Source organism: Corvus kubaryi, unplaced genomic scaffold (assembly GCF_017639235.1).
Source record: "Corvus kubaryi isolate FWS band 111438036 unplaced genomic scaffold, C.kubaryi_AGA036_p1.0 36978, whole genome shotgun sequence".
Classification (NCBI taxonomy): Eukaryota; Metazoa; Chordata; class Aves; order Passeriformes; family Corvidae; genus Corvus; species Corvus kubaryi.
In genome coordinates this window covers 92928-105555 of record NW_024581000.1, presented here as the reverse complement: position 1 = coordinate 105555, position 12628 = coordinate 92928, and the positions used below count along the sequence as shown (strand labels likewise).

The 12628-nt window shown below is 57.4% G+C and overlaps 2 protein-coding genes across 3 annotated transcripts in view; one reads left to right on the top strand and one right to left on the bottom strand.

Annotated features, from left to right (window-relative positions):
* The window catches only part of LOC121660866 (zinc finger protein 692-like), a 6881-nt gene extending 266 nt beyond the window's left edge, over positions 1 to 6615 (top strand). Inside the window, exons 2-12 of one of the 2 annotated variants that reach the window (XM_042020436.1) lie at positions 256 to 452; positions 542 to 573; positions 913 to 1290; positions 1504 to 1552; positions 1700 to 1837; positions 2359 to 2487; positions 4473 to 4535; positions 4789 to 4867; positions 4969 to 5083; positions 5474 to 5573; positions 6022 to 6615. In XM_042020436.1, coding sequence (XP_041876370.1) covers positions 256 to 452; positions 542 to 573; positions 913 to 1290; positions 1504 to 1552; positions 1700 to 1837; positions 2359 to 2487; positions 4473 to 4535; positions 4789 to 4867; positions 4969 to 5083; positions 5474 to 5573; positions 6022 to 6385 — 1644 coding nt within the window. In that variant the 3' untranslated portion in view covers positions 6386 to 6615. The remainder of the gene's footprint in view (positions 1 to 255; positions 453 to 541; positions 574 to 912; positions 1291 to 1503; positions 1553 to 1699; positions 1838 to 2358; positions 2488 to 4472; positions 4536 to 4788; positions 4868 to 4968; positions 5084 to 5473; positions 5574 to 6021) is intronic. The other variant, XM_042020437.1, reaches the window with a different exon arrangement.
* A 210-nt stretch (positions 6616 to 6825) lies between these two features.
* Positions 6826 to 12628, bottom strand: part of LOC121660881 (E3 ubiquitin-protein ligase TRIM7-like) — a 6468-nt gene continuing 665 nt past the window's right edge. The window contains exons 2-8 of the mRNA XM_042020479.1: positions 12557 to 12622; positions 10450 to 10536; positions 9983 to 10210; positions 9578 to 9600; positions 9351 to 9466; positions 9039 to 9071; positions 6826 to 8500 (exon numbers count right to left, since the gene is read on the bottom strand). Coding sequence (XP_041876413.1) covers positions 7974 to 8500; positions 9039 to 9071; positions 9351 to 9466; positions 9578 to 9600; positions 9983 to 10210; positions 10450 to 10536; positions 12557 to 12622 — 1080 coding nt within the window. The 3' untranslated portion in view covers positions 6826 to 7973. The remainder of the gene's footprint in view (positions 8501 to 9038; positions 9072 to 9350; positions 9467 to 9577; positions 9601 to 9982; positions 10211 to 10449; positions 10537 to 12556; positions 12623 to 12628) is intronic.

Here is a 12628-nt window from a genome sequence, read left to right as displayed (position 1 = left end):
GTGTCCCCCCATCGTGTACCCTGTCACCCCCCCAGCACTTGCCCATATCCCTGTGTGTCCCCCCACGTCCTCCCTGAGCCCCCAGGATTCCCCACCCGTGCAACAGGGCCCTGTCCACGTCCGCTTCCCATGTTTGCCTGTCACCTCCGGACTCTCCTACGGAGCCGTGATACTCCAAATTCCCCGCCTGACCCCTCCAGGCTCAGACCACCCCTGTATTCCCCATCCCCCTCTAAACCCCCTGTGTCCCCCCAGCCCTTCCCAGTGGACTCGGCCCGCGGGGGTCGTCCGCGGGCCCCAGAGTGCGTCCGGCGCCAGAAGCGCCGGGAACTGGACGCACGGCGCAGCAAGTGCCGCATCCGCATCGGGGGGCACCTGGAGCGCTGGTGCCGCCTCAAGGAGCAGCTTGGATTCACCCTGCACTCCCAGTTGGCCCAGTTCCTCCTTGACAGGTCACTAGAGGGGCTTAAAAACGATTGAAACCCACCTCTCATGGGGAAAATTCAGGTTTTTGCTTGCTCACCTCTGTCTTCCCGTGCAGGTACAGCTCTCATGGCTGCACCTGGAGCCCAGGTATGTGCTTCCCTCCCAATTCCATGCTGGCATCCAGTAGTTTGGGTCCATAAGAAGTTCATGGTGGAGAGGGAGGATTCCCGTTGGGTTGGGTGCTGGAGAAGCACCTGGAGCTGCTCTTGAGTTTGCTCACCCCCCTGAGCACTAGGCAAATCCTCCCTGTGTTCCCTGTTTTTGCCATCCCCAGCTCATTTTTGGGAAGCTGTTTGACGGTTGCTCTTAACAAGGAGGAAGCCTAAGAGCCTGAGGAAGGTGGAGGGGGGCTTGCAGGTGTCCCCCCCCCCCCCCCCCAAAATGCCATTATGGAGCTGTCTTTCACAGATTTCTTTGTTTTCCCAGGAGAGCTGGAGCTGGAGCGGCTCCAGCCGGCTGCACTGCAGCGCCTGGTTGTGCTGTCCCATGGCCATGGCCAGGAGTGCAGCTTCGTGCCGGACATCCTGCTGCCAGCACCAGGCAGCTCAGCCCCGCTGGTTTGGGAATGCGTAGCTGGGCACCGCTTCTCGTGGGGCGGCTCCGGGGTCCCCAACAGCCCCTCCAGTGACCCCCCGAGGGCGGCCCAGGGAGGCAGCCCCTCCCTGGATGCTGGACGCCGGCACTCGCTCCGTAGGGCCATGCCGGGCTCCAACAAGGCCGGAGTGGAGGGAGCAGCCGGGTCACCCCGTGGTGATGGGGATCGGGGCGAGGAGCTGGGAGATGGTGGTGACAGTGGTGGCACAGGTGAGCTCCTCCAGGTCATCTTTCCACCCTCAACTCCCTTTGATTCCCCACCTTCCGCCCCTCTCCCAGTTCTAGGGATTCAGTGACCACCATCCCACTGGGATCAAACGCTGCCCCAACCCTGTGGGCCTTTCCAACAGCCCCATACTTCGCAATTCTTCATCCTCCTCACCTCTCCCAGCCCTTCCTCACCACCCTCCTGTCCCCTTTCAGCCCGCCAGGTGCCACCGGAACCGGGGCCTGTGGCAGCAGCTGGCGGGAGGTGAGTGGTGGCACCCACAAGCGTCCTCTGGTGAGGCCGATGGTTGCATTTGGCCCTGTCTGACCCATCCCTGGGTCCCCAGTGTTGGCCAATGTGACTGTCTGTGGTTGAGCCATCGTGGCAGAGTTGACCCAGGTCGCTGTCCAGCAGCGCCATCCCGGGGAAGGACGTAGAGCCAGGAGTTGAGCCCCGAGAGGAAGAGGAGGACGAGGACTTCGCCGAGGGTGATGACCTGGCCTACACCGATGATCTACATGATGAGAACTACCACCCATCCCTGGACAGGTGGGAGCGCTGTGACGGAGCCTGCGGATCGGGATCATGTGGGAGCCACTCCTCGGTGCCCACTGACACCGTATCGGTTCAGACCAATATTGCACTGGGAGGGTTTCAGGCCTCATGTCTCTGCCACGTGCTTGTCCTGCTGCCCTGGAGGTGGGAATAGTGTCTGTGTGGTGCTAAAATAAGGTCTTTCTGGGGTCAAAGGGCACAGAATTTTGGGGAGGTATTTTCACTGTGTCTCACCTTGGGGAGGGTCTTTGCCACGTCCAACTAATGGCCAACCATGTCGTACCGTGTCCTGCCACGTCTACTAATGTCCTTCCACACCCAAACGATGTGCAGCCACGTCCAAACAACGTCCTTCCACGTCTAACCACAGCCTTCCGTGACCAACCCGTGTCTAATCCATGACCACCCCATGTCTAAACCATGTCCAACTAACTCATTTCCTACCACATCTAACCCATACCTCACCCCATCAACCAGCCAACCCCCTCAGCCACCCTGGTCTGTGCCCCCCACAGCGACTCAGAGCCACAGCAACACCAGAGCCAACCCAAGGCCCGCAAGAAGCCAATCAAGGAGGAGCAGCCCCTGCTCGAGCCGCCCCTGCCCAGCTCTGGCCCCTCAGAGGAGAAGAGCCGACGGGTCAGGTGAGTCGTGGCAGCCACAGCGGTGAAGGGATGAGGGGAGGGGGTTCAGAGTCATCATCTTGGGAGTGTCCAGTCCTGTTGGCCATGGGGCAAGAACTGTGTGTCTCCAGTGGGGTTAACCCTCCTCATGACATTGTTGGCCATGGAGCAAGAGCTGCGTGTCCCCATGGGAGGGGGGTCAACCCTCCCCGTGACACCGTTGACCGCAGGGCAGAGCCGTGTTTCTTGGTCTCACTGGGTGTTGAGCGAGCAAAGGGGGGTCTGGCTCACCAACGTCGCTGCAGGGGCTTCATGAGCCTCGCGTCACCCACCCTGTCCCTCGTGGGGCCAGTCCAGGATGGTTGGGGAATGAGGAGAGGCTGCCGAGGCTGGGGCCGCCACGGAGGGCAGCAAAGACCCATTGAACCAGAACTGTGGTGGGCATTGAAGCCTCCACCAGACTGGAGATGGAACAGCCCAAAATCTATCAGCCCACCACAATCTCCTCCACCGATGGATCTGCGGCTTCTCCAGCAGCTTTGGGGCCGAGTGTTGGGTTGCCAGCTCTCCTTTCCAGGCACATAAAATTCAATGTTTTGCACTAAGAAAGCTCTAATCAGCCCTCAGGGCTTCACTGGGGCTTTGCACAAGCATTAAGGGGACATTGGGTTGGGGCTCGGTCTGTGCACGGCCTCAGATCCGATGCACCTAGACACCTCACCTGGATGGATTTTCTTACGCTTTTGATACAATAAGGGGGTTAAATCCCCCCTTTTCCTTGGAATCAGCCGTAACTCCTTCATCTGTCTACTGAAAGACAGGCTCAGTGCCAATCCCATCCCAAAGCTTTCCCCAGGTGAGTGTTATGCCACTCCCTTATGGCTTTGATCGATCCCTTTGAGCGGCTCCTTTTGGATGCTGAACGCCCTCCCCTCTCCCGGCAGCTCTGGAACCTCCCCAGATGCAGCTGGAAGAGGGACCACCCTTCCTGGAGACCCAATCCCAGTGAAGGTAATGCTGGAATTTGCTCTTCCCCTCTCCCTGCCATCGCTGGGCATGCGGATCCCAGGCTCCCAAATCCAATGTGAGGGTGGAAGAGTCCGGGTTGAATCGAGGCCATCCTTTTTGAGGCCAAAAGTGAATTAAATGTGGGGTTTGGTTTTTTTTCTGGTGCTTATTGGGTTCTGCCTGATTTCCACCCCAAATTCCAGGGTCCAGCCCTCCAAATATGTCCAACCTGGGGGCTGGTGGCTCTTTTGAGGCACCGGTGGGGATGGTGCCTCAAAAACTGCCTTGATTGTAGCTCTCCACCCCTTCCCCAAAGCCAAGCCTAAGCTTTGGGTCAGCGCTTTTTGGGCCGAGTTTGGCAACACAGATCGTATTTCTAATCTTTTGGTTAATTATCCCCCCTCTTTTGTCACAGCAAGTCAAAAATGGGAGATAAAATCCTGGCTTATGAGCAAAGGAGGAGCTTCCAGATGTCGAAGCATTCCTCCTCTTCTCCCTCCCCCAGGTAAAGCCACCCTGAGCTGATAAAACCTGTTTTTAAGAGATTTGGGACAAGCCCCAGGCTGAATCCATGCTTGGGCATTGGCATCTCTCACCATCCTGTTATTTCTCCTCCCCAAACCCTGCTTTAATCCACTTTTAATGGATCTTTCCTTAATTCCAGGGTGACAGCCAGGAATAGTTGTGGTTTCCAGGGAGCCATGGATGAATTATAGATCAAACCAGGCTGGGAGCCAATTTCAGTGTCCTGGGACACATCCAAACCATGTGAAAAGGGTTTTGTAACAAGCAATAAAGAATTTGTTCTTATTTTAATGCCTGAACGATGTGTTTGTTCCAGCGTGTCCTGCTCCCGTGGGGGGAAAATAGGAGAAATGCTGACCCTGAGGATGATTTAATGTGGGATTTCCTCGGGAATCTTTTGGTTTCTTGGCTCTGGGCTTGGGGACAGCGAGGGGACACCACGGCCTGGCTCAAATGGCTCTTTCCTATTGCAGTTGCCGGCGGCGACCACGGGCAAGCGACAAGGATGTGGCTCAGATCGGCCCCAAGAGGATCAGGTACCTGGGAAAGGGGGGGGAGGGAAGGGGCCAGGGAAGTTTTCAGGCATTCCCAGGAAGAGGCGCTCAGCTCTTCCATGGGGGACAGGCAGGAAGCTCTGAAAGGGTTTATTTGCTTCATTTTAGATTTTATGGGTGGGAAAAAGGGAAGGTGGGTGAGGAGGAAGGAGCAGGGGCCAGATCCATATCCCACAGCTTTTCCAATCCTCCTCCTCCTTCCTGCCAATGACTTTTCCCATGTTTTCTCTGTCAGGAAGGCGGCAAAGCGCGAGATCCTCCTGTGCGACTTCGAGGGCTGCGGAAAAATCTTCTCCAACCGCCAGTACCTGAACGTGAGCGCCTGGAGGGACTGGCTCTTCCTGGAGCACTGGGGAGCCTGGGTGGGGTGTCCTGGAGCTGGAATTGGGAGCTGATGGGTTTTTCCCCCCGGCAGCACCACCAGAAGTACCAGCATGTGCACCAGAAAACCTTCACCTGCTCTGAGCCCACCTGTGGGAAATCCTTCAACTTCAAGAAGCACCTGAAGGAACATGAGAAGCTGCACAGTGGTGAGCAGGGCATTTCCACGGGAATCACGCCTCCTCCCCTATGGATTATACATTCCTGGACATCCTCCTGTAGGAGTTACAACTCCCCTGTATGGATCACACCTCCTTCCATAGGGATTACACCTCCCTTATGGCTCACACTTCTTATACGGATTCCACCCGCTCCCATTGGATTCTCACCTCCTGTACCCCCCTCCCCGCTGGGCCATGGCCAGCCGGTCCCAAATCCCCATTGCCGGGAACCATCACTGTTGCCCTTTGCTCCCTGAATCTCTCCCTTATCATCTCCATTCCCATGCTGGGAAGTCTCCCTGCTCCCAAAGCACATCCCGAGGGCCCGGAGGGTTTTTCCAGGCCGGATCAGCCCGATCCGTTTTCCTTTGCTCCCAGACAAGCGGGACTACATCTGCGAGTTCTGTGCGCGCTCCTTCCGCACCAGCAGCAATTTGATCATCCACCGACGGATCCACACTGGGGAGAAGCCGCTCCAGTAAGTCCCAGTCCCATTTCCGCCTTGCCAGTAAGTCGTAGTCCCATCCCTGCCCTTCCAGTAAATCCCAGTCCCGTTTCCACCTCTCCGGTAAGTCCCAGTCCCATCTCTGCAGCTCTGCTCAGCCTCAGAGCCTCTTCCCACCCTTTTGAACCCAAAATCAGCTCCTCAACACATGGCATCCAGCCAAAAGCTGGGCTCGGATTTCTCACGAGGTTTCTGCCCTTGGAGCTGGCTGTGCCCAGATCCAGCAGCTCCAGCCTCAGCTCCAGGGCAGTGTTAAGTAGGCGCAGGTTAATGCAGAACGGAGGACTCCTGTCCAACGTGTTCATGCCAGGAGGGCGCTGGAGCTTCAACCCACAGCACATTCCAGCCCCGAGCACGGCAGGGCCAGTTCTCCCTGTGCCTCATCCCTGGGGTTTTTCACTCCTGCCGGGATCTCCCCCAGGTGTGAGATCTGCGGCTTCACCTGCCGCCAAAAAGCCTCCCTGAACTGGCACATGAGGAAACACGACGCCGACTCCTTCTACCAATTCCCGTGCGATGTCTGCGGGAAGAGGTTTGAAAAGAGGGACAACGTCACCGCCCACAAGAGCAAGAGCCATCCCAGGGGGCTCGAGGGACCACCCCAGCCCGAGGGAATCCAGCAGCACCCGGAGCCCCCTGGACCAGTGGAACCCCTGGAGCTGCTTGGGGATGTCCTGGGCAGCGGGGGGGACACAGGGAGGACCCCACTGGAGTATGGGGGGGGGGATGTTGGGCAGGATCCAGGCACGCCCCAAGGCCAGGGGATGGGCGAGGGGGGGTCCTAGAGGGACCTGTCCCCCCGGTCTGGGGACTGGAGCAGGATCAGGGACGATGCTGGACCCTGCAGTGGCTCCAGGTGCCAAAATTACACGGGAGAGGCAAAACTTGGGAAAATCTCAGCTTTTCTGCCAATCCTGGGGCAAATCCATTTTTCTGCCAAATCCCAGCTTCCCTCGAGCCCAGCACTGTTGCCACCGGTGGATCCTCAGTAAAGACTTATTTTGGGTAAAAGTGGGATTTGGTGCCAGATTTTTATGGAAAAGAGACAGAAGAGTGATATTTGGGTGGTTTGGGCACAGGAAAAGGGCTTGGAGAGGGGGTGGAGACACCAAACACCCAGGAATTGGGGACCCAAACTGGGATGAGATGGAGCTCCCAGTGGGGCTGTGCCCCCAAACTGGGCTGAGAGGGAGTGCCCAGCTCCCAGAGTGGGAGCTCCCAGAGCTTCAAGCTTTTCCTTCAAACTTTATTTAATTTCCATTGAAAACTTGGATTTAAACCAGAATTTGAACTTACAGATATTTGGAAGCTCCAAGTTGGGACCAATTAGTGAATCCCAAGTGGCCACAAAAGCCCTCTGCGTTCCACCCCAGCAGTCTGGGGACAAGGGCACGTCCCTGTCTCCGTTCCCCCCGAGCAGGAGCAGCTTTTCCTCCTCCCCCAGCACCAAAAACCCCCAAATTATCGGGTTTTAGGGATTTTTTTGCACAGCAACATTTTATTTCCCCACTAACAGTGACAGGGCAAAGGACACGAACAGCAGCAGCGGGGAGGGCGCAAGGGGAGCAGGCAAGCGCAAGATCACACCTAGAACACGGACCCCCCCAGCCCCCCCAAAACCCCCCAGCTTACCCTGGCCTGGGTTTGGGGTGACCCCAAATATCCATGGCCCCTTCCTGGGATCCTGGTGCTCTGGGGGCTCAGAGTTTGGGGGAAGCAAGGGGGAGACAGGGGGATGAGGAGGGAAATAGGGGGGCAGTGAGGGAGATGAGGAGGCAAAGAGGGACATGGGGGGGCATTGGGGGAGATGGGGGGGCAAGGAGGGGGGGACAATGGGGGGAGTAAGGAGAGAAATGGGGGGCAACAGGGGAGATTGGGGACGGTCACTCAGCAACAGCAGGACGGGCTCGGCCCTTTCCCCAGGGGAGGATAAGATGGCTAAAGATGACCTGGTGTCCAAACGGGGAGGGGGGGGGGAAGGGGGAGATGGGGGGACAGACCCCTCCTCTCCACACAGCATTCTTGGGAGGATGGGGCGGGGGGGGGGGTGGCACAAAGCTTTGGCTACGGTTCAAGGTGGGATGGGATCAGCCTCTCCCTGTTCCATGGGGCTCCAACTCCAAAGAAAAATACAAAATTAACTACAGCGGTGTTTAACCAGCAACAGGGAGGGGGTGCTCAAGCAGCCCCCCCCTCGCCAACCAATGCCCTTGAGGAAGATTTTGGGGGCAAAAAGACTCCAAACTTTGAACTGCAACGGGAAAAAATCCCCCCTTAATGGCCAAGGGCAGGATTTGGGGCATTTTGCTTGGAAGCAAAGGAAAACCTAAGGATGGCGGAGGAGAGGGGGCAACACCAGTGAGCTGGGCAGACTCAGTTGCAGAGGGACAGTGAGGAGCCCACATAGAAGAGCCAGAAAAACGGGAAGATCCTCTCGGAGAAGGCGGCAGTGAAGGTGAAGATGGGAGCCATGTTGTCGGCATTGTAAAATGCCACCCACCCGCCCTCATAGTCCAGGTACACCCCGATCTTGCGTGGCCGCTCACACAGGGACAGCGGCGTCTCAGGAGATGTGAACGCCTGGTACTGATCCCAATTTTTGCCCTTCCAGTTGAGCCCCACCGCCCAAATCCCCTCCTCGGGGGCGAAGTCGACCTTCTCCTTGCGGCGCACGGACTCGCGGGCGGCGCCCAGGACCCAGCTCTCCCCGTCTCCCACCTCCACTTCCCAGTAGTGGCGGCCAGCAGAGAAGCCCTCGGAGGCCAGGACGCAGAAGGCATAGTCAAAGCGTTTGGGATGAGCCGGCAGCTCCTGGGGAGCCCCGCGGAGACGCACGCTCCGCTTGTCCTCCGACAGCACCAGGTAGGGGTTGGCCGTGTCGGGGTCCAGGGAGAGGTCGCCTGGAGGGGAAAAGGGAAGGAGTTACCTGTGGGAGTGGAGGGCTTGACTCAAGTGGCTGTGTCCCAAACCCACCAGGGAGGACAGAGGTGAGTCACCTGTGGAATCATGGTGGGATTGAGCCATGGTTTGTGTCCCCAAACACAACGGGGACAACACAGGTGAGTCATTTGTGGGCTCATTCTACCACCTGTCTGGGGACTGACCCATTCTCTCTGTCCCAAACCCAATGGGGACAACACAAATGAGACACCTCTGGGATCATTGTCCCACCTGTGTTGGAACTGATCCATTGTCTGTGTCCCAAACCTGAGGGGAAGGACACAGGTGAGTCACCTGTAGCATCTTGAAGAGCCCACACAGAACCCAAGCCCAACAATTCCAACCGTTGGAAAAGGGAGGTTAGAGCTCCCATAACCCCTAATCCCGGCAAATTCCCACATTATCTCTTGGAAAAGGGAAGTCACGGCCCCAAATTCCAGCCAATTCCATGCAAACCCCTGGAAAAGGGAAGTCTTATCCCAATCCTGACAGCCTCACCTGTGTCATTCTCCAGCTCGAAGCGCAGGTTTTCTGCGGGAAGAGAAGGAAGAAGTTGAGCCCCCAGAACTGCCCAAGCCATGGGAATGATCCCTACTCCACACATCCACACTCAAATCCCAGGGAAATCACTGCTCCCCCACCTTTTCCCTGGGATGAGCCAATGCTCAAACAACCCAGAGCTCTCCCAGTCAGCCCAGGGGGGGGAAGTAAGAGCCAGGTTCCGTCCCAGCCCTGATTTTGGTGGACTTCCACACAGGATCCTGGCTGGGAAGCAGTGATTTTTTCCAGGAAGGCTCTTGTCAGGCTCACCCTTGAATTCCAGCAGCACTTCCTTGAGCACCGCACTCTTCTGGGAAAAGCTCTTCAGCTTCTTCTCCAGCTCGGAAAAGCCAGGCTCGGGCTTGAGGAACATCCAGCTCTCTAGGCTGCAGAGACACGGGAGTCAGGGACCCAAAATCAGGGAATTCCCCCTAGGAAGGGTTGGAACACCAGCTCCGCCTGCAGCCAGAGCCTCCCAGTTCACCCAGTTCACTCACCTGCTACCAGCCGGGACGACACTCTGGAAGAGGAAAAAACCCAAGCAATTTGTTAGGATCAGCATCTCTCCTACCTCAGAGATCTCAAAATCCTCCCCAAAAACGGGGAGGACCCCATGAAGGGACTTTTATCCCTATAAAGACATTTTTGTTTCCATAAACGAAACTTTTAACCCCATTAATAGGAATTTTTCCCCCAATAAATGGAAATATTTTGCCCCATAAATGGAACCTTTTATACCTTTTTTCACCCCATAAACAGGATGTTTTTGTGCCTATAAATGGAATTTTCATCCCCACAAACAGGTTTTGTCCCTATAATTAGGATATTTTTGCCCAATAGAGGGGATTTCTGTGTCCATGAAGACGAATTTTTTCGATGGAGACACATAAGAGGAGCCCCACCTCGCCAGATGTGTTCCCTGTCCCGCTGTCCCCGCCTTGCTCTGCCAGGAGCTTGTCCAGCTGGGCAATGTCCTCAGCCAGCCGGGCCACACTCTCATCCCTCCGGCGCCCGATGTCCCTCTCCAGCTCTTCCAGCCGGGAGAGCAGGAGCTGCTCCTTCTCCTCCAGGAACACCCGCAGCTCCTTGCACTCAGCCACAATCTTCTGCCGCTCCACCTCCGTCTGCTTCTGCAATTCCACAGGGAAGATCCCCATGAGGCCATGGAGCTCAGGGAATCATCCCCAAGTGAGAGAATCTCTGAAGGCTGGGATTCCCACGGGGAGGGGGAATCCCCCAGGTGGGACCAAATTCCCACAGCCAGGAAATCCCTAGGTGAGACTGAACCCGCCTGGACGGGGGTCTCAGGGAACCCCCAAGCGAGGATGGACCCTCCTGGATGGGGGCTCCGGGGACCCCCCGCACTCACCAGCAGCTCCTCGCTCTGCCGCTCCCGCTCGGCCTTGGCCTCTTCACGCCCTTTCCTCAGGGAGCTCAAGTGCTCCTGGGGCACCTCCTGGAAGCAGAACAAGGAGATCAGTTGGGAATTCTTCCTGTGGGTGATGAGGAGGGAAGGGCTGCTGCTGCTAAAATGGCCAAATCTGCCCAATCTGAGGATTTTTTTGGAGCTGGAACCAGCAGCTGCCCTGCTCCCCACAACCCTAACCTCAGACTACGCAAAAAACCCCAGAATTCACCCCAACCGGCCCAAAAACCAGAAAAGAACCCCAATCAATTAATTTTAGCTGCCTGTGAGGAAACAAACGCTCCAGTCCCATGCCCATCCTCGTCCCAGGATCACCTTCCCCATTTCCCCTCCTCGAGGTGCCCCAAAATCGGGCTGGAACCACCCCCCCCCCGGTTTGCTGCCTCCAAACTCCTCATTAAATTAAGAATTAATTAACCTCATCCTCATTTAAGTAGTTTGACCTCCATGGAGGGCAGAGAAGCCCCAGCAACACCATGCAAACAGCAACTGGGCTTGGGGGCAAATAAACCCACTTATTTTGTAACTAAAACCCAAAATACAAGGATTTTGACCGTTAAGAGCCAGGAGTTGCTGCCTTTGGAATTTTTCCATGAGATTAGAGCATGTATCAGGAAAAAAATGAGGTGGGGGGAGCTCAGCAACAACTAATTATTAAGAACTCATAAAAGCAGGTTAACGAGGGAGAAAAAGTCCCAAGGGAGCGGCAGCCTGGATCTGCCTAAGGACATTTGTGTCCTAAAAAAAAGGGCAAAGTCCCAGATTTGGGGCAGGGGGACAGCGCCAGCGTCCCCGGAAGAGGAACCACGGAGAGTTCCGGGACAAAATCCCATATAAAAGGATTTACTAACCACAGTCATTAATATGTGGTGGTTAATGATCCCACAATCCCCTTCCCTGATCCTTCGGGATCGTGCTGGTGCCACCCTCCTCCTGCTGCCACTGCGCAGCGACACCGGCTCCGTCCGGCATCTTGGATCCCTCTGGATCCGCTGCTCCTGGCTGGAATAGCGAGGCCTGGCAGCCCACATCGAGCCCTTGAGCTTTTAATTACTAATTAATCCCCACTGTGATCACGACACGCGACTTGGGGAGGTCCCAGCGCCGCCGGGGGGGCTCCATTTTCGCTCTGCGTCACTCCCCAAGGGCCTTGGAGTTGGGGGGGGAACGGAGGGGGCGGGGGAGAACAGGCGGCTCCTGGAGGAGGTCCTGCGCCACTTCCAGCCTGGGTCGGGATCGGGGCCGGAGGATACATCACCCGCTGCTCCCCTCCTTCTCAGGCTCCAGCTCGCTCCTGTCCCGGGAAGGGGGAGCGGTGGATTTTGGGGGGGCTGGCTGGTGGGATTTTGCACAATCACCCCCACACTGACGTGCCCCCTTTCCCCCCAGACACCCCTTTCCCAGTGTCCTCCCAGTTCAAACCAGTTCGATCTCGCACCGGGAACACCCTCTGCTCACTGCACCCTACCCCGAGCTGTCCCTGTTTTGGGGCGATTCAGTTCCTTCTGCACTCCAAATCCTGGGAGCAGCGCCCAGTTGGGGAGGGGCTCCCCCGTGACCTCCACACGGCCTGGAGGGGCCCTTAACTGCCTCCCAATATCCCCGAATGAAGCCGGGGAACACATCGGCGGGGTCCCGACTGCACCCCACACGTGGGGGGGAACTGAGGGCTCATTTCTGTACTCCCCTGTGGAACTGGGGGTTCCCACTGCACCCAAAAGGCGCTTCCCCCCAGAGAGGGGCGGTCCCTGGTGCATCCCCACCCCGTGAGATCTCCTTGTGCACCCCCAATTAGGGGTGGGGGTGTTTCCGATCTCCTCCCCGCTTACTGCATCTCCCATTTCTTAGGAGGGGGTTCTGCACCCCAAAAGAGACCCCGGGAGGGGCGGGGTCTTCACTGCCCCCCAACACCCCGGGAGGGGTCGCAGCGCTCTCCCTCTCCGGGGAAGGGGTCCCGATGCCCCGCCGCCCCCTCAAGCGGGGCGTCCTCGCTGTCCTCCCTCCAAGCCGGGCGCTGTGCGGGCGGGGTCCCGGGGGTCCCGGCACTGACCTCCGCGGCGTGGGCCGCCTCCTCGGCGGGCAGCACAGTGTGGGCGCGGTGCTCGCGGGACAGGTGACACAC